This window comes from Caloenas nicobarica, chromosome 28 (assembly GCF_036013445.1).
Source record: "Caloenas nicobarica isolate bCalNic1 chromosome 28, bCalNic1.hap1, whole genome shotgun sequence".
Classification (NCBI taxonomy): domain Eukaryota; kingdom Metazoa; phylum Chordata; class Aves; order Columbiformes; family Columbidae; genus Caloenas; species Caloenas nicobarica.
Window position 1 is genome coordinate 5,711,682 of NC_088272.1, and position 27,644 is coordinate 5,739,325.

General features: G+C 52.3%; 2 protein-coding genes across 2 annotated transcripts; one reads left to right on the forward strand and one right to left on the reverse strand.

The window, feature by feature from the left end:
• Positions 1-1,923: 1,923 nt before the first annotated feature.
• On the forward strand, positions 1,924-18,524 carry LOC135999439 (olfactory receptor 14J1-like; the record flags this gene model as incomplete). The annotated part of the gene is made up of 2 exons (XM_065652994.1): positions 1,924-2,385; positions 18,390-18,524. Coding segments are annotated over 2 exons (597 nt in total), but the record flags the coding sequence as incomplete, so codon positions are not given.
• Positions 18,525-23,332: 4,808 nt separating this feature from the next.
• Positions 23,333-24,202, reverse strand: LOC135999306 (olfactory receptor 14J1-like; the record flags this gene model as incomplete). Its single annotated transcript, XM_065652867.1, has 1 exon — positions 23,333-24,202. A coding segment is annotated over one exon (870 nt), but the record flags the coding sequence as incomplete, so codon positions are not given.
• Positions 24,203-27,644: the final 3,442 nt, after the last annotated feature.

The window sequence follows — 27,644 nt, forward strand, 5'->3', positions numbered from 1 at the left end:
GGATCTGTAGGGCCAGGGTGAGGGCACAGAGGGTGGGATGGGGTTTGTAGAGCATTGACAGGGAAGAGACATGGACAGGGAAACACCTCCCAGGAGGAAAATCTCCAGGAAGCAGGGAAATGATCAGAAATGAGAGGAAACTAAACCTGGAATTGTTCTGGGAGGGAGAACACAGAAAACTCCGTATGATCCCCGCAGTGCAGATCCCTCCTGTGAGCAGCCCCCTCGCCTCCTCTCCCACCCAGCAAAGCCTCTGCCCTCAGGGCCGGGGGCTCCAAGGCATGAAGCAGCTCCTGTGCAGCCAGAGCTCCAGTTCCCTCTGGAGAGCACAGGGGCTGAGAGCAGCTGCCCGGCAATGCTGGTGTGTGGGAGGTGGCTGCACAGCTGGGGAAGGGTGACGCTGTCTGAGTGCCCGGCTGCCTCTGCCCTGGCCTCTCTCACACCCACCCTCACCGCAGTTTCCTTCTTGCTCCACTGCTCTGGGTCACTGCTGGTGTGATCTGGTTCTTGCTGTCAGGCTCTCTGGGGATGGGAGTTTCAGCTGCAGAGTCACAGCCTGATCTTGTGGGTCCTTTCCTGCAGCTGTGTCCATGGGAACACGTGTCCCAGCTTTGCTCTGAGCTGTGGGGCTGTGGGCAATGCAGTGTGTGGGGCTGGGGAATGAGCTGAGTCTCCCTGAATCAAATGCCATCATTAGGACCCTTGGCTGTCTCCTTGAGTTTTTCTTCCAAGCTGCGAGCTTCCCTCCAGGATGCAAACCTGTCCTATAGCACTTTAGCATTATCTGAATTCCCCACGGAGAAGTGCAGAGATGCTATAACGGAGGAAATGCTGTTTGGTTTGTGAAATGAGCCGTGTGTGTCCTGGATAGAAGTGGGGTGCTGAGACCTTAGGAAAGGGTGAGACATGTCGAGGTCTGAGGTGGATCCCTCTGCTCTCAGCAGTGCCTGGTGGCTTTTCAGGGTAACATGGCAGTGTGATCAGCCTCCATCTCAGAAAGGTGCCAGCCCAGGGCAGCTGCAGCAAGACAGAAGGACAGAGCAGCTGCCCTCACTCTGCACTGACCCACAGGCATCCTCTGGTCTCGCAGGACTCGCTCTGTTCTCCCTGAGTGCAGCAGAAATGCTGAGGGTTTCTGACACCCAACAACACTTCCCAGGGTGGGAGGGGAGAAGGAGCTGTAGAAACGCCAAACCTCTCAAAGTCAGTTTCTCAGGTCTGGGGGTACAGATGCTGACAGTCCCTTCTGCAGCAGCAGCGGTTCCATCTGACAAAGCTGAACCCCAGGACTGGCCCCTGCCCCACCCCATCACACAGGGTCAGGCTGACTCCTCAAGAGCCCCTGGGCAGAGACCCTGCTCTTCATTGCACACTCATCAAGCACCGACGAGGGCTCCAGCCAGGACGTTCTCCTGGAAAAAGAAAAGGGTCTCTTTGTGGGAGGGTCTGTGGGAAATGGCTTTGGTTTTTCCCAGAGGAATCTCATCTAAACCGTCACTGTTTATTCCTCCTTGCACAGGTCCTCATGCCCACAGGCAGCAAATGTCCAACAGCAGCTCCATCACCCAGTTCCTCCTCCTGGCGTTCACAGACACACGGGAGCTGCAGCTCTTGCACTTCTGGCTCTTCCTGGGCATCTCCCTGGCTGCCCTCCTGGGCAACGGCCTCATCATCACCACCATAGCCTGTGACCAGCAACTGCACAACCCCATGTACTTCTTCCTGCTCAACCTCGCCCTTCTCGACCTGGGCTCCATCTCCATCACTATCCCCAAATCCATGGCGAACTCTCTGTGGGATACCAGGGTCATTACCTTTGCAGGTTGTGCTGCCCAAGTCTTCTTTGTATGTTTCTTGTTTGGTGCAGAGTATTTTCTTCTCACCATCATGTCCTACGACCGCTACGTTGCCATCTGCAAACCCCTGCACTACGGGACCCTCCTGGGCAGCAGAGCTTGTGTCCACATGGCAGCAGCTGCCTGGGCCACTGGGTTTCTCAATGCTCTGCTGCACACGGCCAATACATTTTCACTGCCACTGTGCAAGGGCAATGCCCTGGACCAGTTCTTCTGTGAAATCCCCCAGATCCTCAAGCTCTCCTGCTCAGATGCCTACCTCAGGGAAGTTTGGCTTCTTGTAGGTACTGTCTGTTTAACTTTTGGCTGCTTTGTGTTCATTGTGCTGTCCTATGTGCAGATCTTCAGGGCCGTACTGAGGATCCCCTCTGAGCAGGGACGGCACAAAGCCTTTGCCACGTGCCTCCCTCACCTGGCCGTGGTCTCCTTGTTTGTCAGCACTGCCATGTTTGCCCACCTGAAGCCCCCCTCCATCTCCTCCCCATCCCTGGACCTGGTGGTGTCTGTTCTGTACTCAGTGGTGCCTCCAGCAGTGAACCCCCTCATCTACAGCATGAGGAACCAGGAGCTCAAGGATGCCCTGTGGAAACTCATATCTTAGTGTTTTATGAAGCAATAAACTGTCCATCTCCTTCTACATAGCAGTTTTAATGTCATTAGTTACAGGCCCAGCCTCTCATCTCTATTTTCTGTTGTTATTGATGTTTTTTTTTGTTGTGATAACATTGTCATCCCCTTTCTAAATCACTTTCTGCTTTTCTTTTATAACCACTGGCTGTGTAAATGAGGAGCCATGATCTGTGTGTATTTAAACAAAATAAAGGGTCCTGTAGTGACTTGTTTTTCATTATATCCTCCCTGCAAGGCCTGTTTGGAGCTGCAGGGACAGCTCTTGTGCACATGGGAGGAGGGGAAAAGAGTCCAGCCTGGCAGCCCTTCCAGGGAGCACCAGCGCTTGGCCTTCCAGAGCTGTTCTCGTTCCACTCCCACACTCTCCTTCTCATCCCTTGTGTTGTGCCTGAGTGCTCTGGCAGCCTGGTCACCATCCTGCTGTGTGTCAATCCTGTGAGCGCAGGCAGGGACAGGCCATGGGCACTGCTGTGACAGAGCTGGCCTCTGTAACAGTACTTCTATAAAGAAGAGTGACCTACTCAGGGCAGTGCCGGAAGGCTTAGGTCTTCTTCAAGTTTCTGTCAAGAACATGCACAAGAAGGTGGCCACAGATGCAAACACCAGTGTCCAGCTGCACAGTGTGTGTGTGCAGGGCTGGGCACACAGCAGTGTCCTCTCACAGCCAGGCCTCCTGCCAGAGACCTGCAGGACCAGCAGAGCAGGGGCTGGGCTGTGCCCCTGTGCACTGGACACCCCGCGGAAGCTGCCCCAGGGCATCGTCACGGACTGGCCCCTCACAACCTCCCTTTCCAGCACTGGGCTGTCACACCAGATTGAGAATTTTTTCCTGAATGAGTAGGTCAGAAGTCCATGTTTGCATTGTACAGATGAGATGTGAGCACACACATCATGTACATGAGGTGAGATGAAACCGAGTGAGGACAAACACCATCAGCTATTCCTGGGGGTTCCATGAACGCCTGTGGGACAGACCGTGTCTCAAGGTCACTTCACATTGGGAGTAAAAGCCCATGGAAAACCACCCACTGGGATCTTCTTCCTTGGACTGAGGTCCCCATGTCCATTCCTCATGACGTGGGACATCTCAGATGAGTGCAGAGCAGGGTGACACACCACAGGGCTGAGGTGCCTCCTGTCCTTTGGGAGTGGCAACAGAGGCCAGATGGACACTGTGACTCCTGCCTCTGTGTGTAAAAGGGACAGACTCTGTCTCTGAACATCCCTGGGTCCATAAGGAGTCCAGAGACCAGCTCAGACACGGATGCCTGATGGAATCCTGGCATTTCTGTGTGTGACTCCAGGAATAAACCTCAGTGGCCCAGTGAGATTCATCTCAGCTGCTGGGACAGGCTCATTGCAAGTGCTCCTGTCTGCTACATCACCCTTGCCCATGATTCTTGATTGTGCTTTCAAAAGTGACAGCAGAAACACGGGAGTTCTGAGGTCCTTGGGAAAGGAAGATGTCAAACCCATCTTCAAGAAGGGCAGGAAGGACAATTTGAATAATTACGGGCTGGTCAGCCTACCTCCATCCCTGGGAAGGGGACAGGGCGCGTCTTCCTGCACCGATCTCCAGGCACCTGAAGGACAAGGAAGGGATTGCTGAACCAAAATGAGCGGAAAACCCAATGAGTCCCAAGAAATGCTCTGAACCCATTCCAGAGCTTTAGACCCCCGGGAAAGAGCTCAGTGACAGTGCAGCCCATGCAGTTGCATCTGTGTCCCTCACGGAGCAGCACAACCAGCGTGGAGTCACCCCATGGTCCTGCAGCCAACCTGCTCTGTAGAGCACCAGTGCCAGGTTGGGGCCCTGTGGGGAGCACAGGGAAGGGGCCAGGAGCACCAGACCAGATCAGAGGAGGGATGGGGGGAGATCAGACAGGAGCTGACCGGGGCTGGAAATTGCCTTGGAGAGAAAAATGCTGGTGTTCAGCTGCCCCAAGATAATACCCAGAGTTCAGGGTGCAGGGCCAGAGGTCCTTGCTGTCCTGGTGCTTCACCAGGCCTGGGAAGTAGCTGGAGAAGGATCGGTGTCCCCCACTTGCCATCTCTTAGTGCATCATCCCTCGTGAAGGGTGGCATGGAAAGCAAGTCTGGGACTCTGTTTCAGGATTTGCACCGAAGAAAGTATTCACCCAGAAGCCACATCATTTTGCTCTGGTACTTCAGTCCTGGTGCTCATCACATGTCCTTAAGACAAACTTATGCACCCCTCTTGTCAACCTTACCCCAAAAGTCACCCCTAGACAAGGCTCCTGAGCTGGGGCCGAGCTGGAGAACTGGGGTCCAGCTGTGACCAGAGGAAGGACAAGGCCTGTCCTGGGTCCTCTAAAGGGCCGGCAGCCTCTGTGATCTCCACCAGAAAAGGCAGCATGCAGGAAACTGTAGACCATCCCCAAGCCCATTGGAGGCCCTTAGGAAGAGTTCCTCTCTCCAAATATCCGACCCAGCTTGTTGCTGCACGAACAACCAGGAGAAACTGCCCCAGGACCCTCATTCCAGACCCCATCTCCTCCAGCCCATACAGGCAGTGCTCTCCCCCTTGTCACTGAGGTGGTTCCAAGGACCCAAGAGACACATGTGGGGAGGAGATGTTGGGTAGTACGGTGTCCTTCAGCGCTCCTCATGGTACCTCCTGCTGGGCTTTGTGCCGCTGGTCACAACCCTCTGAGCCTGGCTGTTCAGTCAGTTCTCAGTGGTGCTAAACAGGAATATGCCCATGAGCACATTGGGCTGCACTGGGAGGAGTCACGCAACTGGAGTGTTCGATGTCAGTCTGGCCTTTTGCCGTTCTGCCATTTTGCAGTTGGCCCTTGGGCCTTTTGCACTTTTACTTTCTCTTGCTGGGATCAGCTGTTCAGGACCAGGGCACTCCCTTCTCTTGGGCTGTCTGTTTGGCACAACTGGAGTTATGTGAGGGATTGCACTGAGTATCATATATTTTACTTTATGTATATTCTAGTATATTAGTAGTAGTAGTGCATTATTTTATTGTCTTATTATTTTTTTTTTTCTAAACCCACAGGTTTCTCCCTTCCCCTTCAGTTCTCTCCCTTATCCCACTTGAAGACTGGGAGCAGGATATGAGCAGCTCTCATGGTCTTAGTTGGTGGCTGTGGTAAAACCACGACAAGAAAGAGTACTAGTAGCTTCAGAAATCTTGAAAATCACTTTCCAAGATGATGGCACTTTTTTGGGTTTGGTTTTTTTTTTTTTTGGTAGAGGGAAACAACATGAGAAAGGAAAACCGTCAGAAACTGCAGCTCTGGAGGTCCAGAGTGGACCTCAGGATAAAGAAATGTCATTCTGAGCACAGTGCTAAGGTAATTCAGAAGGACTCTGGATCAGCCATGGCTTTGTGTTTCAAGGAACAGCTGGTGGGGATGGAGAGACAGCAGCACAGGTGGGGACACATCGGGGTGAGAACAAGCTGGGGAAGCACATGGGGTGTCTGCAGCCTGTGGGGAAACAGCCACAGGCCTGGGACAGTGTAGGATGGACCGTGGTGGAGATGGCCAAGGGTGCTGGCAAGGCTGGATGTCCCTGAAAGACCCAAGGTCTTTGTCCCCTTGGCTATGGCTGATGTCCCTGACAGCGAGGCCGAAGAGGAGACACATGGTTGTCATGGCCATGGCACCCCATTGCCTCCTTGCACCCCCCAGGGAGTGTCACACCATTGTCCTGCACTGGGCATCATCCCCACATCCCCAGGAAGAGCCCTGAGACACACGTGAGGGACAGGATCTCCCTTCCCAGGGGCAGGGGGTCAGGGCTTGGCCATTGTCCTTCATCAAACAAATCAAGGGTTTTCTCAGCATCAGAGCTGCTGCACTTTGCCTTTGCCTGATGCAATCACTGCCTCCAATTATCTGCTCTAACGAGTCCCTGGGGAGGCTTTGTCAGTAACAGCCCTCAGTGGGGCCCATTAATGCTTCAAGGTACTTTGGGCTTTGCTTCTGACTTGGGCTTCTTGAGGAGATTCTTCAGTCTGTCCTTGGGATCTGAGGTTCATGGACTCAGCACCAAATACGCCATGGGGCTCATTAAAACACAGAAAGCCCTAACGAGCGATGTTTGTTTCTGTAATTTTCTTCAAATCTTCAAGACTTGTAGAACTAACTGGAGAGGTTTCAATGGGACACTTACTGATGAAGATTTCAAAGAAGATTTCATAAAGGAGGGTTTTTTCTTTCAAGGGTATTTTCTGTCATTTTTCAGTGTGTAGAAGAAGTGACAGCAGCATTCTGCAATGGACATTGATCCAGAGGGTCTCCTGAAGCCATCTGGACAGGCAGGAGAACAGTCCCTTGACGCTGGACACTGTATGGACACCCTTGCTCCTCACCCCCCCACCCCCAGTCTGCCCGTTCCCTCATTGGCCACCTGGGACTTGCATCACTTTTCCTCACATCAGACTTCTGCACTGAGCTCTGCAGGTGGATGCTGCAGCTCCTGCACACCAGCTCCCACCTGCTCTCCTGTGTAAACACTACACAATTTCATAAACACTAAACCACTTTCCTCAACTGTGTGTGTAAGCTGGATCTAATGAGGTCCACCATCCACACGGGACATCCACACAAGAACTGTTTTAGACAGAGAGATAGGAAAGGATATATATAAACACAATTAACACGTTAGCTACCATGTTAATTAGACCTCTGAAGAATGGGGCAAGTTTGTAACTCCCTGAAGCTCTGAAGCAGAAAGCAGACAGTGGAGAGGCAACTGAGTGACCAAAGAGAAAGTGGAGGAGGAAACCTGAGAGCACTGGGAAGGGCAAACGTCCAGACAGTCTGCTGGAAAGTTGTCCTTTGACATGGACATTTAATCAGGAGTGGTGGAAACTCCTGAATGATGACAGAGATGAAATAAAGGAGTGTTGGTAATAGAAGTACAGGGGAAGACCAATATTTGTTTTCGTACTCTTAGTACACTTCCTTGTAATTCACTTTTTAGCATTTTTTTGTGTTTCTGGTGGGGGTTTTTTTGTTTGTTTTGGATTTTTGTTTAAATATGTTAAAAAAGAAACAAACAAACAAAACCAGAAACAAACAAACAAACCAACCAAACAAAAAACAACAAAAAAACCCCACAAACCAAACCAAACCAAACCGCAAAACAACAACAACAACAAAGTGCACCCTTCCAGGCAGACATCAGTCATCAGTTGTCTCACCATAAACCGCCAGGGCCATTTGAGGGGCCCCAGTGCACCTGAGGTGCTGGCCTGGGATTGGCATCTATCACAGAGGACCTGGGGGAGACCAGAGCACCTTGCAATGCAGGTGGAGCCTGGGCAGGGGTTCCTGGGGCATCTACACTGGCACCAGGTGTCTGTGTCCCTGGAGCTGAAGACGTTTGTGTCCTAAATCCATTCCCAGTTCTGGAAAACTCTTTCCTTTTCAAAGAAAAGACATCCCCCCACAAAGGCTTAAAAAAAAAAAAAGAAAAAAAGAAAAATAAAGAGAAGTATTTTGACACCTTCCTTTGCTTTGGATCTTTGTCTTCAGTTCTTCTTATTTTAATTTTCATTGACATTAACTGACATCTGATGGGCCTACAGGTATTAAGCCAAGATCATTTTGTGTCTTGCATAGCGCCCCATGCCCTCTAAACCTTCCCTGCCCAGGACTCCTCACACTTTGCCCAGAGCGAGTCACACTGAGCTGTTGACTGGTTCACTGGTTGAGATGTTGGTTTAGATGGTCACCTCCAGCACAGGTGGATTCATGGCCCATAATCGTCTGCTCTGACCAGTTAGAAACAGAGCCCAACATCACAATGGGATTGTAAGAGAACTGAGGTTGAAGGGACCTCAGGAATCTGCAGTCCAACCTGTCAGAAACTGGGTCACACCAAGGTGTTCAAGCCTTGATTCAATCAGAGATTGAAAACTTGCAAAGACAGAGGCTGCTCAGCCTCTCTGGGTGACCTGAGACAGCACTTGGCTGAGCTCCTGGGGAAAAAGCTTTTCCTTATGTCCTGGCTGAACCTCTCTCACCTTCCACCCATTCTCTTTTGTTCTTCTACCACGCACCATGGTGAAGAGCCTGGCTGCGTGTTCTCCATGACCTCCTATAAGAGTTGGTTCGAAGAACAGTATTTGCCTGAACGTCACCATCAGGGACTTGGAGAACAGATGCCCTGATAGAAAGAACTGTACAAGGACTTGGAGAGAGGCCTGAGGAAAAGAACTGTGTTGTACAGGTCTCTCCGACCTGGGGCTACAGGTAACAATAGCTGCTGTCCAGAAGATGGATTTTCACCTGCTGCCTCAGCCAAACTTGCCCCCACCTCCTCCCTGCTACTAAGGCCAGCGAAGCAGAGCATGCGCAGAGGCTTGACGAAGGTCTAGAGGTCACCCAGCGGACCAGTAAGAGACCCCTGAACCGAGGTGACGCAGGCGCAGACGGGTTCTGGCAAGTGAAGAGGGGACTCTTCGGGCCTGCGCAGTTAGGCCTGGATTGCGAAACAAAGGCGGTGATTGGCCTCAATCAAAGGGAGAGAGGAGGGGTGAAGAAGCGTAAAAGACGATTCCAACTGGACATCATTGAGATGTCCCCACCAAAGGATCATGGATCATGACGGAGGACTGGCAGGATGCTGCTTTTGGGACCTGAGACCATAGGGACGCCTTTGGAACTCGTGGTGGTAGCTAATCCTCTTTCCCCCTTTTTTTTCTCTTTCTCTTTTCTCCACTTTCTCTATCGCGTGCCGCTTTACGGGCAAAATAATAAAGTTAACACTGTTTGACTGAATTGTAACCCCTTGGCATTTTGGTCGCCTTAATTTTGCGCTTCGAGATCAAGGTAAATGAACCATCACAAGTCCATCATTGAATGGACCGTGACATTAAATTGGTGTCACAGACAAGATTCTGAGAATACAGAGGAGTGCAGGTACTGTGTGGTCTGTAACAGGGGAAGAAAGTTTCGCTCCAGCCACACCTGGCCCTACACCCGATAAGGTGAGAGGTGTCCAGAAAGTAAGGGGGGGCGATTCAGTTTTTTTGCACACCACACATGCCTTGGTGTTGAGTGCTCCAAACTTGAGTTGAGGGCTCTGTCTCTGGGATCTCAAAGTGCAAATATGGGTGTTGTTCTCATGTTGATGAGAATTGTCCGCTAGGGAGAGTGAAGGGGCAATCCTGTGTGTTTGCCTAACTAAGTTGAGCCTTCCCGTAGCAGATTTTTGTCCCCTCCAACCACTCGGGAAAGAGAAGGGTGACACAGCAGTTGCTGTGCTTTTGTATAACTAAGGTGTGCCTTACCGAAGTGGGTTTGGCCCCTTCATAAAAAGAATGACTGAAAAGGCTGATAATCAAGATTTTTGGTTAGGGAAAGATCGAGACTCGCTCTACGCACTTTTAGCAAAGTGATGAGGAATACCCACATGTGAGACCCTTAGTGAAAACAGAATATTTTCATGCAAATGAAGAGGATACTGACCCTTATATTACAACTAAGCAAACACCTTACACTGCCACCAAGCTGGCCAAGCTAAAGAGAGAGTATGGGCGCCTCCCCTAAAGAATCTGAAACGGAGCACGTGTGGCACATATCCCTAACTGGGGGAGACCAAATTCAGTTAAGTGAACAGGAAGCTCATGGTTACTGGGGGCATGGAGTTTTCTTAACAACTGGTGACAGACGTGCCCCGTGGTCCCTAACCCAGCGAGCTGCTTATTGGGCTGGAGGGCTAAACCCTTTAGATAGGGGAGAGCCCCTGGCAATCACTGGCACACCTCATCAATTGCTAGAAAGTGTACACAAAGCAGCCTGCTTGCAAATGATACATGAAAGAATATTGATTCCTGAATGTGAATCCTCAATGATGCTGGCAATGAGTCCGGACATGATGACTCCCTTGATAAGGGGACTTCCAGAGACACTTAAACCTTCAAAGGACAATCGCATTGATGAGCCCAGTAGAAAGATTGGAAGGTTTGATCAAAAGCCAGGGTACCATAAGCGGGAGCGAGAGGGATGGAGCTGACACTGCCATTGATTCACTGTTCACCCCTGCCCCGACTTCCCCCAACCAACCAGATACTAAAAAGGTGTGGACGTGGGGGGAAGCAGCACAAGAATTGATACATTATAATAGGAAATATGGCCCTGTAAAAATCCTAGAAGAAAGGTCGAGAGGAATCTGTCATGTTGAAGTCAAGAATCTGCCCCTTTCTACCAGTACTGCTGCTGCTACCAGTGCTCCAAGAAAGAAGCATCCACATATTAGAAGAGGAAAGAGGGAACAACCTAAGATCCAACAACAATGGTAGGTTTTGGGAATTAAAAAGGGAGTTCCCGGAGATATAATGGAGGGCTTACTTACCCCTTGATAAACTGAGTAAACTGGTATCAAGGTGGCATAATCCAAAAGAACATTCACAGAGCATGAAAGAAGTCCTACCCGTTACAATTTCAGCTCCCTTCTCCACCAAGGATGAAACTCTCCCAGGAACAGGAAAACGAGAACCTCCATTCCCTCCATTCTGCACTCATACCTGAAGGGTGGGACGTGACAGGCTGTGGATGTTATAACATAGTCCAGAAGCTTCTCAGCTTCTCTGGGCACCTCCTTTGCTGAGGACCCTGTCAATTGACTGAGGGTCCCAGCCGTCCTGCCCCCTCAGCTGGGGGAGGTGAAGTCACCCTGCCCGGGGCAGGGGAGGATGTGACTGTCAGCACCTTGGTACCACCCTGCTGTGTACGTGGGGACAGGCACAGTGGGGCACAAAAGGTGCTAAGGAGCCATCGACTGCCCCATTGAAGGCTCTGGATCTCAGGGGGATGTGCAACTGCCACAGTGGGGCATTGTGATGTCACTGGTGATGTCACAAAGGGCCCTGCCCAGGCACCCCTTTAAAAGCAGGGCGGGGGTGCAGAGCTGCATCCTCTGGCAGGACAGGGAGGTGGCCACTCCGCCATGGCCCGGTCCTGGTGAAAGAGGAGATGTCACCGCAGCTGGAAACGCTGCCGTGGCCGGTGCCGCTACCAGAGCCGCTCTCGCTGCCACTATGTCCCATCCCTGGAAACTGTGAGGCCCCTAAGAGCCAAAATTTCCCATCCCTGCACACCTTGGGCCACTCAGGGTAAAATTTCCTGTCCCTGGACCCATTAGGTCACCAAGACCTAAAATGTCACATCCCTGGACCGCTTGGGTCACCGAGAGCCAGAATGTCCCATGCCAGACACCAGATATCCCCTCCCTGGAGACTCTGGGACCAAGACCTAAAATGTCCCATCCCTGGATCCAAGATGTCCCGTCTCTAGACACTTTAGGCCACCCAGGCACAGATATCCCATCTCTGGACCCCATGAAGCCACCAAGACTCAGGATGACCCATCCTTGGAAACTCTGGGGACACCAAGTCCTAAGATGTCCCATCTCCAGCCACCTTGGGCCACCAAGATTAAGATGTCCCATCCCTGGACACTTTGGGCCACCAAGACCTAAAATATCGCATCCCTGGATCAAAGATGTCTCATGCCTGGAGACTTTGGGCCACCAAGACGCAGGATGTCCCATCCTGGGACCCAAGATGTCCCATCTCCAGCCCCCTTGGACCATCCAGGCCAAGATGTCCCAACCCTAGACACTGTGAGGCCATGAAGACCCAAGAAGTCTCATCCCTGCACCCTTTGGGGACACCAAGTTGTAAGATGTCCCATCTCCAGCCCCCTTGAGCCAGCCAGGCCAAGATGTCCCATCTCGGGACCCCTTAGGCCACCAAAATACCTAAAATGTTCCTTTCCTGGACCCACTGAGCCACCAAAACCCAGGATGTCCCATCCCAGACTACAGATGTCCCATCCATGGACACTTTGGGCCAATCAGACCCAAAATTTCCCATCCTTGGAACACCCAGGGCAAGATGTCCCATCCCTGAACACCTTGGGCCACCAAGACCTAAAATGTACCATACCTGGACTCTTTGGAACACCCAGGCCAAGATGTCCCATCCCTGGACAGTTTGGGGCCACCAAGACCCAGGTTGTCCCATCTCAGGACCCAAGATGTCTCATCTGCAGCCATCTTGGGACACCAAGACCTTAAATGTCCCAACCTTTGGACCCCTTGGAGCACCCAGGCCAAGGTGTCCCATCCCTGAACACTGTGAGGACACCAAGACCCTGGATGTCTCATCCCTAGACCCTTTGGGGACACCAAGTCCTAAGATGTCCCATGTCCAGCCCCCTTGGACCACCAGACCAAGATTTCCCATCTCTGGACAACTTTGGCCACAAAGACATAAAATGTCCAATCCCAGACCCCGAATGTACCATCCCTGGAGACTTTGGGTGATCAAGACCAAAAATGTCCCATCCCTGGACCCCTCGGACCACCAAGACCAAAAATGTCCTATCCCTGGACCCCTTGGGCCACAGAGAGCAAGGGTGTTTCAGGATGTCTCATCCCTAGACCCTTTGGGGACACCAAGTCCTAAGATGTCCCACGTCCAGCCATCTTGGGCAACCAAGACCAGGATGTCCCATCTTTGGACTCCTTGGGCCACTGTGAACCAAAATGACCCATCTCGGAGCTCCGATGCCCCATCTCTGGAAACTTTGGGCCACTGAGACCAAGATGTCCCATCCCTAGATCCAAGACGTCCCATCTCCGGACACAAAATGTCCTATCCCTGGACACTTTGGGCCATCAAGATGCAGGATGTCCCATCTGTGGAACTTTTAAGCCACCAAGACCCAAAATGTCCCATCTCCAGGCATCTTGGGCCACCAAGTCCTACAGTGTCCCAACCCGTGGGCCCATTGGACCACCCAGGCCAAGATGTCCCATTCCTGAACACAAGAAGTCCCATCCCTGCACACTTTGGGCCACCAAGACCAAGATATCGCACCACTGGACCCCTTGGGTCACCGAGACCAATATGTCCCTTTCCTGGAGCAAAGATGTCCCATCTCTGGACCCCAAATGTCCCATCCCTGGACTCTTGGGGCCACCAAGACCCAGGATGTCCCAACCCTTGGACCCCTGGAGCTCCCGGGCCAAGATGTCCAAATCTTGCACCGAAGATTTCCCATTGCTGGACACTTCGGGCCACCAAGATGCAGAATGTCCAATCTCCAGCCCCCTTGCTCCACCAAGACCAAGGTTGTGCCATCTCTGGACCCAAAATGTCCCATCTCCAGCGCCCTTGGGCCGTCAAGAGCCAAAATTTCCCATCCCTGGATATCTTGGGCAACTCAGCGCAAGATGTGCCATCCCTGAAACCCTTAGGCCACCGGGACATAAAATGTCCCATATCTGGACACTTTGGGCCACCAATACAGAAAATGTTCTATCCTGGGACCCCTTAGACCACCAAGACCCAAGATGTCCCATCCTTGGACACTTTGGGGACAATAAGACCAAGGACATCCCTTCTCTGTACTCAAGATGTACCATTTGCAGCCATCTTGAGCCATCAAGATGTTAAATGCCCCAACTCATTGACCACCCAGGCCAGGATGTCCCATCCCTGGACACTTTGGGACACCAAGACCTAAACTGTCCCATCCCTGGACACTTTGGGACACCCAGGAATAGATGTCCCATCCCTGGACACTGTGAGGCCACCAAGACCCAGGATATCCCGTCTCTGGACCCTTTCGGCTACCGAGATCAGGATGTCCCATGTCCAACCATCTTGGGACACCAAGACCAAGATGTCCCACCCTGGACCACCTGGGACACCCAGACCCAGGATATCTCATCCCTGGACTCAAATTATCCCATCTCCAGCCCCCTTGGGCCATCAAGAGCCAAAAGTTCCCATCCCTGTATCCTCTGGGCTACGCAGAGCAGGATGTCCCATCCCTGGACCCCTTAGGCCAACAAGACCTAGAATGTCCCATCCTCAGACACTTCGGGCCACCCAGGCCAAGATGTCACATCCCTGGACCCTGTGAAGCCATCAAGACTCAGGATGTCCTATTCGTGGACACTTTGGGGACACTAAGTCTTATAATGTCCCATCTCCAGCTCCATTGTGCCATCCAGGCCCCGATGTCCCATGTCTGGACCCCTTGGGCCAACCAGAACCTCAACATCTCCCCCAACTTCGTCCCACCTTATGTGGAGAGTATTGAACTCCAAGACCTCAAAACTTCTCCCCAAACTTACCCCCTCCTCACCTGGGGATGTTCAACCCCAACCATCTCCCTAACTTCACCGCACCTCATCTAGAGGATGTTGGAACCTAAGACCAAACATCTCCCCCAACTTCACCCCACCTCACCCGGAGGAGGTTGAACTCCAGCTGAGACCAAACATCTCCTCCAATGTTGTCCCATCTGGGGAATAGTGAACCCAAGACCCCAAACATCTCTCCAACTTTGTCCCACCTCATCTAGAGGGTGGAGAACCCCAAGACACCAAACGTCTCCCGCGGTGTTGTCCCACGTCATCCAGAGGATGTTGAACCCCAGCATCTCACCCAATTTTGTCCCATCTGGAGGATATTGAACCCCAAGACCCCAAACACCTCCCCAACTTCATGCCTTCTTCACCTGGAGGATGTTGAACCCCAACCAAGACTCCAAACATCTTTGCCAATTTTGTCCTACCTCATCTGGAATGTGGAGAACCCAGGACTCCAAAACATCTCCCGCAGTGTTGTCCCACCTGAGGGATGGAGTACGCAAGACCCAACCATCTCCCCCAACTTCATCTCTCCTCATCTAGCCGGTGGAGATCTCCAAGACCCCCAACATCTCCCCCAGTATTGTCCCACCCAGAGGATGTTGAACCCCAACCAAGACCCGCAAACATCTCCCCAAATTCATCCCTCTTCCCCTGGGAGGATGGAGAACCCAAGACCTGAACCATCTCCCCCAGTGTTGTCCCACCTCACACTGACAACGTTGAACTCCAAGACTCCAAGATCTCCCCAACTTTGTCCCACCTGGAGGATGTTGAACCCCAACTGAGACCCCCAAACATCTTCCCAACTTCATCCAACCTCATCTGGAGGATGGAAAACACAAGACCCTAACATCTCCCGCGAACTCCTCCTGATTGGTGAGTGGAGGGGGTGGGGTGGGGTGGGGTCTGTGGGCGGGGCCTGCCAGGGGCAGTGGCCACTGCTGCTCTCCCAGGGAAGTTCATCTGGATCCATTTTGGGGCCACCAGGAAGTTGGTGTCACCCAACAAGACGTGTGAGTGGGCGGAGGGCCCAGCAGGGGCCATCTAGTTGGCCGGCGTCTACTTGTCCATCATCCATCTGTCCATCCATCCGTCCCTCCACATGGCCATCCCTCCATCTCCTCATCCCACCACCCACCTGACCCTCATTCTCCATCTCCTGGTGTCTCCACCCTCATCTGTCCGTCTGTCCATCCTCATCTTCTCACCCACCTCCTGGTCCCTCCATCTCCATCTCCTGGTGTCTCCATCACCTCGTGTCTCTGTCCATCTGTCCATCCTGAGCTCCTCACCCACCACCCACCCGATCCTCCCTCTCTTGGTGTGTCTATCTCCTCACCCATCCATCTCCTCACATCTCCCTCTCCTGGCCCCTCCATCTCACAGAATCACAGAAATCAGGGATTGGAAGGTATAAGAGTCGGTCCGAAGAACAGTACTTGCCTGAACATCACCATCAGGGACTTGGAGAACAGATGCCCCGATAGAAAGAATTGGACAACGACTTGGAGAGAGGCCTGACGAAAAAAATTGTGTTATACAGGTCTCTCCAACCCGGGGGCTACAGGTAACAATGGCTGCTGTATGGATTCCACCTGCTGCCGCAGCCAGACTTGCCCCCACCTCCTAAAAGGAATTGTGTTCTACAGGTCTCTCCCACCTGGGGACTATAGCTGCTGTGCAGAAGATGGATTTTCACCTGCTGCCTCAGCCAAACTTGCCCCCACCTCCTCCCTGCTACTAAGGCCAGTGAAGAAGACCATGCGCAGAGGCTCTCCAAAGGTCTTGAGGTCACCCAATGGACCAGTAAGAGACCCCTGAACCGAGGCGATGCAGGCACAGACGGGTTCTGGCAAGCGAAGCGGGGACTCTTCAGGCCTGCGCAGTTAAGCCTGGATTGCGAAACAAAGGCAGAGATTGGCCTCAATCCATGGGAGCAAAGCGGGGTGAAGAAGCATGAAAGACAATTCCCGACGGGACATCGCTGAGCTCTCCCCACCAAAGGATCATGGATCACAACGGAGAACCGGCAGGACACTGTACGGGACCTCAGACCATAGGGACGCCTTTGGAACTGGTGGTGGTAGCCAACCCTTTTTTCCCCCTTTCTTTCCTTTCCTTTTTCTCCACTCTCTCTATCGTGTGCCGCTTTACAATCAAAATAATAAAGTAACACTGTTTGATTGAATTATAACCGCTTGGCATTTTGGTTACCTTAATTTTGCGCTTCGAGATGAGGGTAAATGAACCATCACGAGTGTATCACCGGATGGACTGTGACAGATGGGACCTTGAAAGCTCATCCAGTCCAATCCTCCCGCCAGAGCAGGAGCACCCAGATGAGGTTACACAGGAAGGTGTCCAGGCGGGTTGGAATGTCTGCAGAGAAGGAGACTCCACAACCTCCCTGGGCGGCCTGGTCCAGGCTCTGTTACCATCACTGAGAAGAAGTTTCTTCTCGTATTTAAGTGGAACCTCCTGTGTTCCAGTTTGCACCCATTGCCCCTTGTCCTATCACTGGTTGTCACCCAGAAGAGCCTGGCTCCATCTTCATGACACTCACCCTTCACATATTGATCCCCATGAATGAGGTCACCCCTCAGTCTCCTCCAAGCTCAAGAGCCCCAGCTCCCTCCACCTTTCCTCACACAGGAACTGCTGTCCCTGAGGCTTTTTCAAGGTGAGGGGTGGGAGTGTGATCGCCATCACTGTGGTAACACCCACGCCACGTCCGCCACTCTCGCAAGGGCTCCCAGGGGCTTCCAGGTGGCGAAATCAAAACCCAAAAAGGTCCTTCAGCAGAGGGAATCTCACAGTTAGGGTTCCAGTTAGGTGCCTTCCGCTGCCCTGTCAGAGACACTGGAAGTTGTGAGCTTAAAAGCACACATCCCAGAAACAAGTCATGAGCTGAACTATCAGCTATTAATATTCCAGAAAGGATCATAGAATCATTTCCGGTGGAAGAGTCCATTGAGATCATCGAGTCCAACCATAACCCAACTCTTGCACTAAACCCTAAGAACCGCATCTATACATCTTTTAGACACCTCCAGCAATGGTGACTCAACCAGCTCCCCGGACAGCCTGTTCCACTGCTTCACAACCTTTTCCATGAAGAAATGTTTCCCAATATCAATTCTGAACCTTCTCTGGCACAAGCTGAGGCCATTTCCATTCATCCTATCACTTGCTACCCAGGAGAAGACCAACACCCTCCATGCTGCAACCTCCTTTCAGGTAGTTGTAGAGAGCAAAAAGGTCTCCCCTCCGTCTCCTTTTCTCCAGGCTAAACACCCCGGGGTCCCTCAGCTGCTGCTCAGAAGACTTGTGCTCCAGACCCTCAACAGCCTTGTCCCCTCCTCTGCACTCACTCCAGCACCTCAAGGTCTTTCCTACAGTGAGGAACCCAAAACCGAACTGAGGATTCGAGTTGTGTCCTCACCAGCACCAAGTACAAGGGGATGATCGCTGCCCCGGTTCTGCCCACTACACTATTCTTGATGCACACCAGGAGGCCATTGGCCTTTTGGCCACCTGGGCACACGCTGGCTCATGTTCAGCACCTGTCAATCAACACCTCCAGGTCTTTTTCCGCCAGGCAGCTTTCCAGCCACTCTTCCCCAAGCCTGTATTGTTGCAGGGGATTGTTATGACCCAAGTGCAGGACCCGGCGCTTGGCCTTGTTGAACCTCATACAATTGACCTCAGTCAGGCAAGATCCCTCTGTATGGCCTTCCCACCCTCCAGCAGATCGACACTCCCACCCAATTTCGTGTCATCTGCAAGCTTACTGAGGGTGCACTCGATCCCTTCATCCAGATCATTGACAAAGAGATTAAACAGAACTGGCCTTATACTGAGCCCTGGGAACACCACTTGTGACCGGCCGCCAAGTGGGGTTGGCTCCGTTCACCACAACTCTTTGGGCCCGGCCCTCCAACCAGTTCTTTATCCATCGCAGATACACCATCCAGGCCATGGGCTGCAGCTTCTCCAGGAGATGCTGTGGGATACGGTGTCAAAGGCTTTACTGAAGTCTAAGTGCACAACATCCACAGCCTGTGTGGCAGATTCACTCCCCCACGACAGACTTTCCCTCATCTGCTAAGCCGGTCACTGTGTCACAGGAGGAGATCAGGTTGGTCAGGCAGGACCTGCCTTTCATAAAGCCATGCTGATTGGGCCCGATTGCTCGTCTTGTATGTGTGACCTCCCAATACTTTCCCAGCCCTGTTCCTGCTGTTGGCCTGTCCCCTGCAGAGGCACAAGTGACTCACAGTCCCCTCCACAGCCATTGGCTTCCTACTGGACTATGAGTTCCTGAGACACAGGTGAGCACATGACATCGTACCCAGCCATCGCCCTTCTTGTGCTCCAGTGTGTGAGCAGGTAAAACTAAGCTGGTTTCATCAAATGTATCTAATAGATTTCCTATCAAGGGTTTGAGTGGAGAAACGTTCCTCAGAGGAGCTGCTGTATTTACACTGGGGCATTTTATATCTCTGCTTCTGCCTCTTTTTCTTTCTTCTTCCTCTGTCTATTCTGACATGAAAGAGCTCCCCAAGAAAAGATTCATGGAATCCTACAATAACGCAGGTTGGAAGAGACCCCTGAACACCATCTCTGTCCCACTGACCTTTATGGCACCCCAAGGAAGAGCTGAAAGCATTTGTGCTCCCTTGGGTTCATCTTATCACATGCACACAATGGACATGCACATGATGGGTATGTTTACAACTCATCTGTACAATGAAAACATAGACTTTTGACCTAGTATTTCATAGAATGATAGAATGTCCTGAGTTGGAAGGGACCCACAAGGATCACAGAATCACAGAATCGCAGAATGCTGGGGATTTAAAGGGACCTCAAAAGATGATCTAGTCCAATCCCCGTGCTGGAGCAGGAACACCCACGTGAGGTTACAGAGGAACCAGGCGGGTTCTGAATGTCTGCAGAGGAGGAGACTCCACAACCTCCCTGGGCAGCCTGTTCCAGGCCCTGTCACCCTCATTCTGAAAAAGTTTCTTCTCATATTGAAGTGGAACCTCTGGTGTTCCAGGATCATTGAGTCCAACTCCTGTCCTTCCACAGGACAACCTCACAGTTCACACCGTGTGTCTGAGGATGTTGTCCCGTTTCTTCTTGAACACTGTCAGAATTGGGGCCGTGACACCTCCCTGGGGAGCCTGTTCAGTGTCCAGCACCTCTGGGTGAAGAACCTTTTCCTCATGTCCAATTCACCCTCCCCCGGCACATCCTCCTGCCATTCCCTTGGGTTCTGTCACTGGTCACCAGAGAGAAGAGATCAGTACCTACCCTTCCTTCTCCCCTGGTGAGGAAGCTGTAGCCACCATGAGGTCTCCTTTTAGTGTTTTCCTCAGCTCTGATGCTGAGAAACCCATTGGCTTGCTTTCTGCAGCAGAAAGGAGAAGCCATGACCTCCAGGCAATGGGAAGGGGGATCCTGTCCCTCACACACGGCTCAGGGCTCTTCCTGGGACCGTGGGATGTGGGTGTGCAAGGCCGAGGGAAGGACAACACTGGTACAACACCTTCCAGCTTCCCCATGGGGCTGCAAGGAGGAAGTGAGGCCCCAGTGCCGTGAGGACAACATGTCTTCTCCCAGGCCTCAGTGGTAGAGACAACTGCCATGGCCAAGGGGACAGAGACCTGGGTCCTGTTGGTCCCTTCCAGCCTCACCAGTGCCCTTTGCCATCTCCATCACAGGCTGTTCTACACGGTCCTACACCTGCCCCTCTTTCCCTGCAGGCTGCAGACACCCATCTGCTTCCCCACCTGCTCTCACCCCAGCATTTCTGTCCCTTCACTGGTGTGTCTGCACCCTCACTGGCTGTTCTTTGGAACACAAACCATGGGCTGATCCAGCTCCCTCTGGGTGACCTCTTGCACCACAGCACTGCCCTTCCAGTGACATTTCTTCCAGTCTCCATCTTCCAAGTTGCACTTTGTGACTTTTTTTTCTCTCTCTTGCTTTTTTCTGCTATTAAGGAAAACTCAACCATCTCAAAAATTGCTCTTCAAGCAAGGAACGCAACCCGTTAGGCTTCTTGTGGTCTTTTACTTGACCAGAGAGAAGTCACCTCACCATGATCTTCTAAATCCCAGGACTTATGCGGGCCTTTCAGCTTCTCTGATAGACACGACCATGGCCCTGCTGCTGTCCCATCATGTTCTCAGGTGGAATGGACATGAGAACCCTGTGGGTACTTATGCAGAGGTTCTTTCCCAGCCATGTTCCTGCTGCTGGGCTGTCACCTCCAGAGACAGAACTGAGACACAACTGACCTCATAATACCACACCCATCCATCCTCCTCCTTAGCAACCAGGACCTGACCAAGACTGAAGCGTGTTCTACACATTCCTACACCTGCCCCTCTTTCCCTGCAGTCTCTAGACACCCATCTTGCTTCCTCTCCTTGTTCAAATTTCTTAAATATATTTCCTACTAACAATGTGGGTGAAAAGCACTCCTCACTGGAACTGCTGTATTTATTTTAACATCTCCTATATCTCCTCTTCTGCCTTTTAAAATTTTTTTACTATTCTTCTACCTATTGTCTCTCCAGAAACATCTCCAAGTCAAAAATTATTTCAAATCATGGAATAACTCAGGTTTGAAGAGAGCCCTTGTCTCACTCATCTTGTCTCGCTCTCCTGCTCAGGGCAGGGTGAACCAGGGGAGGTTGCTCGAGGCCTCCTCCCAAGTTTGCACCATCCACAAAGGCGCTGAAAGTGCACTCTGTTACATCATGGAAGGGGAGAATAAAGACGTTCAACAGTGTTGGCCCAAGTGCTGGTCACTGAGAGGTGACACTGGTAACTGGCTGCACAGAGGACTTTGTACCACTCATGCTATTTGGGTTTGATGGTTCAGCCAATTTCCCACCCAGCATCCACTTCTTGAGCCCCATCAGCACCACTCTGCCCAGAAGGACACCATGGCTGAGGCCTTGCAAACACCCTGTACACAACATGTCTTTCTTTCTCGTGTCCATTTGGGTTCAGCAATCCCTTCCTTGTCCTTCACATTCCTGGAAATGGCTGCAGGACGACATGTCCCATCCCCTTCCCAGGGCTGGAGGTAGGGTGGCCAGCCTGTTATTCTCCCAGTTCCTCTTTGTGCTCTTCTTGAAGATGGGTTTGAGGTCTGCATTTTCTAAGGACCCCAGATCCATTCTGGTTTCTATGGCACTTTTGAGAGCACAATCTGGAATCACGGGCAAGGGTGACATAGCAGACTGGAGCACTTGCAATGAGCCTGTCCAAGGCAGCTGAGATCAATCTCACTGGGCCACTGGGGTTTGTTCCTGGAGTCACACACAGAAATGTCAGGTTCTGTCAGGTTCTGTCATCTGAGCCAGCCTTGTGAACTCCTTATGCACCCAGGGATGTTAAGAGACAGAGTCTGTCCCTTTTAAAAAGAGGCAGGATTCACAGTGTCTCTCAGGCCTCCTGTTGCCACTCCCAAAAGACAGGAGGCACCTCAGCCCTGTGGTGTGTCACCCTGCTCTGCACTCATCTGAGATGTCCCACGTCATGAGGAATGGACACGGGACCTCAGTTCAAGGAAGAAGATCCCAGTGGGTTGTTTCCCATGGGCTGTTACTCCCAATGTGAGTGACCTCGATGTTTGTCCCACAGGCCTTCCTGGCACTCCCAGGAATAGCTGATGGCATTTCTGCTCACTCGTGTTCATCTCACCTCATGTACATGATGTGCATGCCCATATCTCATCTGTACAATGCAAACATGGACTTCTGACCTACTCATTCAGGAAAAAATTCTCCATCTGGTGTGACAGCCCAGTGCTGGAAAGGGAGGTTGTGAGGGGCCAGTCCATGACGATGCCCTGGGGCAGCTTCCACGGGGTGTCCAGTGCACAGGGGCACAGCCCAGCCCCTGCTCTGCTGGTCCTGCAGGTCTCTGGCAGGAGGCCTGGCTGTGAGAGGACACTGCTGTGTGCCCAGCCCTGCACACACACACTGTGCAGCTGTACCCTGGTGTTTGCATCTGTGGCCATTTCCTTGGGCATGTTTTTGAGAGAAGGTTTGGAAGAAGACCTAAATCTTCAGGCCCTGCCCATAGGAGATCACCTTCATTATGGAAAGGCTGTTGTGAGGCCAGCTCTGTCACAGCAGTGCCCATGGCCTGTCCCTGCCTGCGCTCACAGGACTGACACACAGCAGGACGGTGACCAGGCTGCCAGAGCACTCAGGCCTTGCACCAACACAAGGGATGAGAAGGAGAGTGTGGGAGTGGAACGAGAACAGCTCTGGAAGGCCAAGCGCTGGTGCTCCCTGGCAGTGCTGCCAGGCTGGACTCTTTTCCCCTCCTCCCATGCACACAGGAACTGTCCCTGCAGCTCCAAACAGGCCTTGCAGGAAGGATATATATTGAAAAACAAGTCACTACAGGATGCTTTATTTTGTTTAAAAACACACAGATCATGGATCCTCATTTACACAGCCAGGGGTTATAAAAGAAAAGCAGACAGTGAATTAGAAAGGGGATGAAAATGTTATCACAATTTTAAAAAGGCCAATAACAACAGAAAATACAGATGAGAGACTGGACCTCTAACTAGTTACATTAAAACTGCTATGTAGAAGCAGATGGGCAGTTTATTGCTTCAGAAAACACAGAGATATGAGTTTCCACAGGGCATCCTTGAGCTCCTGGTTCCTCATGCTGTAGATGAGGGGGTTCACTGCTGGAGGCACCACCGAGTACAGAACAGACACCACCAGGTCCAGGGATGGGGAGGAGATGGAGGGGGGCTTCAGGTAGGCAAACATGGCAGTGCTGACAAACAGGGAGACCACGGCCAGGTGAGGGAGGCACGTGGAAAAGGCTTTGTGCCGTCCCTGCTCAGAGGGGATCCTCAGCACAGCCCTCAAGATCTGCACATAGGAGACAAGAATGAAAATAAACCACCCAAATATTACTAAGAGACTAACCACAAGAAGCCCAAGTTCGCTGAGGTAGGAGTTTGAGCAGGAGAGCTTGAGGATCTGGGGGATTTCACAGAAGAACTGGTCCAGGGCATTGCCCTTGCACAGTGGCAGTGAAAATGTATTGGCCGTGTGCAGCAGAGCATTGAGAAACCCAGTGGCCCAGGCAGCTGCTGCCATGTGGACACAAGCTCTGCTGCCCAGGAGGGTCCCGTAGTGCAGGGGTTTGCAGATGGCAATGTAGCGGTCGTAGGACATGACGGTGAGAAGAGAATACTCTGCACCAATTAAGAAACATGCAAAGAAAACCTGGGCAGCACATCCTGCATAGGAAATGACCCTGGTATCCCACAGAGAGTTAGCCATGGATTTGGGGACAATGGTGGAGATGGAGCACAGGTCAAGGAGGGCGAGGTTGAGCAGGAAGAAGTACATGGGGGTGTGGAGGTGCTGGTCACAGGCTATGGTGGTGATGATGAGGCCGTTGCCCAGGAGGGCAGCCAGGTAGATGCCGAAGAAGAGCCAGAAGTGCAAGAGCTGCAGCTCCCGTGTGTCTGTGAACGCCAGGAGGAGGAACTGAGTGATGGAGCTGCTGTTGGACATTCGCTGCCTGTGGGCATGAGGACCTGTGCAAGGAGGAAAAGACAGTGACAGTTTAGACGAGACTTCTCTGGGAAAAACCAAAGCCATTTCACATACCCCCTCCCCCTGTTCCACACCCCTTGTCCTTTTCCAGACCTCCCTTCGGGTCCGTGGCTGAGCCCTGGGTGGTGCTGGCTGGAGGTGCCGTGAGGAGCAGGGCCTGTGCCCGCTGGCTGCCCAGGAGTCAGCCCTGCTCTGCAGCAGGGGTCATGGAACGGGGGGCAGGGGACGGACCTGGGGTTCAAAGTTGTCATCTGAAACTGCTGCTGGTGCAGAAGGGCCTGTCAGCATCTGCACTGTCACCAAGAATGAAACAGGATGGTAAAATGAAGTTTGAAATGCTTGGGGTTTTGACAGCTTCACAAAATCACAGATTAGGGATTGGAAGGGACCTCGAAAGATCATGTAGTCCAATCATTCAACTCCCCTGGAGAGTGTTGTTGGGTGTCAGAAACCCTCAGCATTTCTGCTGCACTCAGGGAGAACAGAGCGAGTCCTGTGAGACCAGAGGATGCCTGTGGGTCAGTGCAGAGTGAGGGCAGCTGCTCTGTCCCTCTGTCTTGCTCCAGCTGCCCTGGGCTGGCACCTTTCTGAGATGGTGATCACACTGCCATGTTACCCTGAAAAGCCACCAGGCACTGCTGAGAGCAGAGGGATCCACCTCAGACCATGACATGTCTCACGCTTTCGTCAGGTCTCAGCACCTCATTTCTATCCCAGGACACACACGGCTCATTTCACAAACCAAACAGCATTTCTTCCATCATAGCATCTCTGCACTTCTGCATGAGTAATTCAGATAATGCTAACATGCTATAGGACAGGTTTGCATCCTGGAGGGAAGCTCATAGCTTGGAAGAAAAACTCAAGGAGACAGCCAAGGGTCCTAATGATGGCATTTGATTCAGGGAGACTCAGCTCATTCCCCAGCCCCACAGACTGCATTGCCCACAGCCCCACAGGGCAGAGCAAAGCTGGGACACGTGTTCCCATGGACACAGCTGCAGGAAAGGACCCACAAGATCAGGCTGTGACTCTGCAGCTGAAACTCCCATCCCCAGAGAGCCTGACAGCAAGAACCAGATCACACCAACAGTGACCCAGAGCAGTGGAGCAAGAAGGAAACTGCGGTGAGGGTGGGTGTGAGAGAGGCCAGGGCAGAGGCAGCCGGGCACTCAGACAGCGTCACCCTTCCCCAGCTGTGCAGCCACCTCCCACACACCAGCATTGCCGGGCAGCTGCTCTCAGCCCCTGTGCTCTGCAGAGGGAACTGGAGCTCTGGCTGCACAGGAGCTGCTTCATGCCTTGGAGCCCCCGGCCCTGAGGGCAGAGGCTTTGCTGGGTGGGAGAGGAGGCGAGGGGGCTGCTCACAGGAGGGATCTGCTCTGCGGGGATCAAAGGGAGTTTTCTGTGGTCTCCCTCCCAGAACAATTCCAGGTTTAGTTTCCTCTCATTTCTGATCATTTCCCTATTGCCTGGACATTCTCCCCTGGGAACTGTTTTCCTGTCCATTTATCTTCCCTGTCAGTGCTCACAGACCCCATCCCGCCCTCTGTGCCCTCACCCTGGCCCTACGGATCCTGCCTGTTCACAGGGCACTGCCTGGGGGCATCTTCCTGTTTGCAGACTGGGGAAAAGGACAGGTCAGAGTAAGACTGACGGGTATAGCCAATGTGATGCAGGTGCTGTGCAGAGCTGAGCAGCAGCTGAAGGGATGTTATGATGCTTCTGGCAGATGTAATGATTAATCGGAGTTGCAGTTCAGGAGTCTCAGTGACTTGTTTAAGCATGAGAGCTCATTTTCATTTTTTCCTTTCCTGCACCCCCCAACCCTTGGGATAGGAAACTGAAAAGGCAGGCTCAGGAAAGCTCCCTATCTGTCTGGTAATCCTTGCATTGATCTTCTGCTTGAGGCATCCACTTGGAAAAATCCTGGGGGTGATCTGGAGCTGTGAGGAGCCCTGACCCAGACAGCAGCCTCTCCACAGCACAAGCACCTTTCCTGCCCTGATAGGGGTCCCTTCTTCCCGCACAGCTTCCCCCCACAGCCCCGTGGGGATCTCCCCGGGCAGGCTGAGCGCTGACCCTGGCAGGCGGCAGAGTCCCTGCCCCGGCACAGCCCTGGGGTGCAGGGACCCTGCTCTGCAGGACAGCCCTGGGCACCCCTGGGTGCTCACCCAGCTTCACAGCTGTTCAACATTGCCTGACAAGAGCCTCCTCCTCACAGATCCCTCAAGCTGTGCCTGTGCTAACTTGAGGAGATGCCTCCAGGAGCTACAGCTGCATTGCCCTGCACCCAGAGACTTACCATGGCAAGGGCTGCAAAGATTTCTCCTCCAGTGAGCTCTCAGTCATCCTCCCCATCCTGACCACCTTTCATCTCTCTCTGCCTTGCTCGTCTCCCTGAGATCCCCAGGCAGATCCCTCAGCCCTGCTGCGCTTTGCAGAGGAGCTGCTCCTGGGCAGAGCTGTCTCTCTGCAGCGCTGCCGCTTGCCATGAGCTCCCTCTGTCCCAGGAGCCCAGCCCAGCTCAGCAGCACAGGAGCAGCCCATGATGTCCCTTCCTCTGTCCCCTCTGGGCTCCCTCCAGCTGTCCCTGGGGCTCCAGGGTCACATCCTTTGAAACAACCTCAAGTAATCAGTGATGTCGATTCTCTCTCTTCAGCAGTGACACTTCTTTCCAGCATTGTGTTCTTTGTATTAACAAGTAAATTGGTATGAGGATCATCTTTTCTTCTCTCATCATTAGGCAGGACAAAAAGAACGTTACAGGAAAGGATCTCATTTCTAAAAACTGGAGGAGGAATATGTTCACCTGAATGAATTTAGGCATTATATTTTGGTTTTATACTCATAGGTCTAGAGAGATATCCAGCAATCTTTTGGCCACGTCACGTCTGTGCTCTGAAGCAAAGCCTTTGCACACATGGGATCTTGGACACTTGGTACCAGGTTTCCACGGGGCAACTCAGAGGTTTCCTGGTGCCACAGCTGGGGTGGTTCAGCCCAGATGTGAGGCAATGTCCTCAGCCAGGGACCTGACTGGGGGAGCTGGAGCTGTCAGTGTTGCAGACAGAGCTGTGACACGGATGGAATAAACTGCCAAGGCAGGGTGGCAGAAGTTAGTTCATCTGGTCTTCAAGGACAGCAGCCTCCAAGCACAGCAACAGGCCAGAGCAAAATTCAGTCTAGACCTGTAAGGCAATTCAAGGGCACCCTAATGAGCTGTTCCTAGTTCAGGAAAGGAGAAACAAAGACACCTTGTGGCCACTCATTGATTTAATAATGGAAAGAAGTGATATTCTCTGTGTCTCTTGTACTCCATCTTCACCAGCAAGGTCTCCCAGGCCTCTGTGACTGGAGGCAGAACAACCAGCAGTGGATG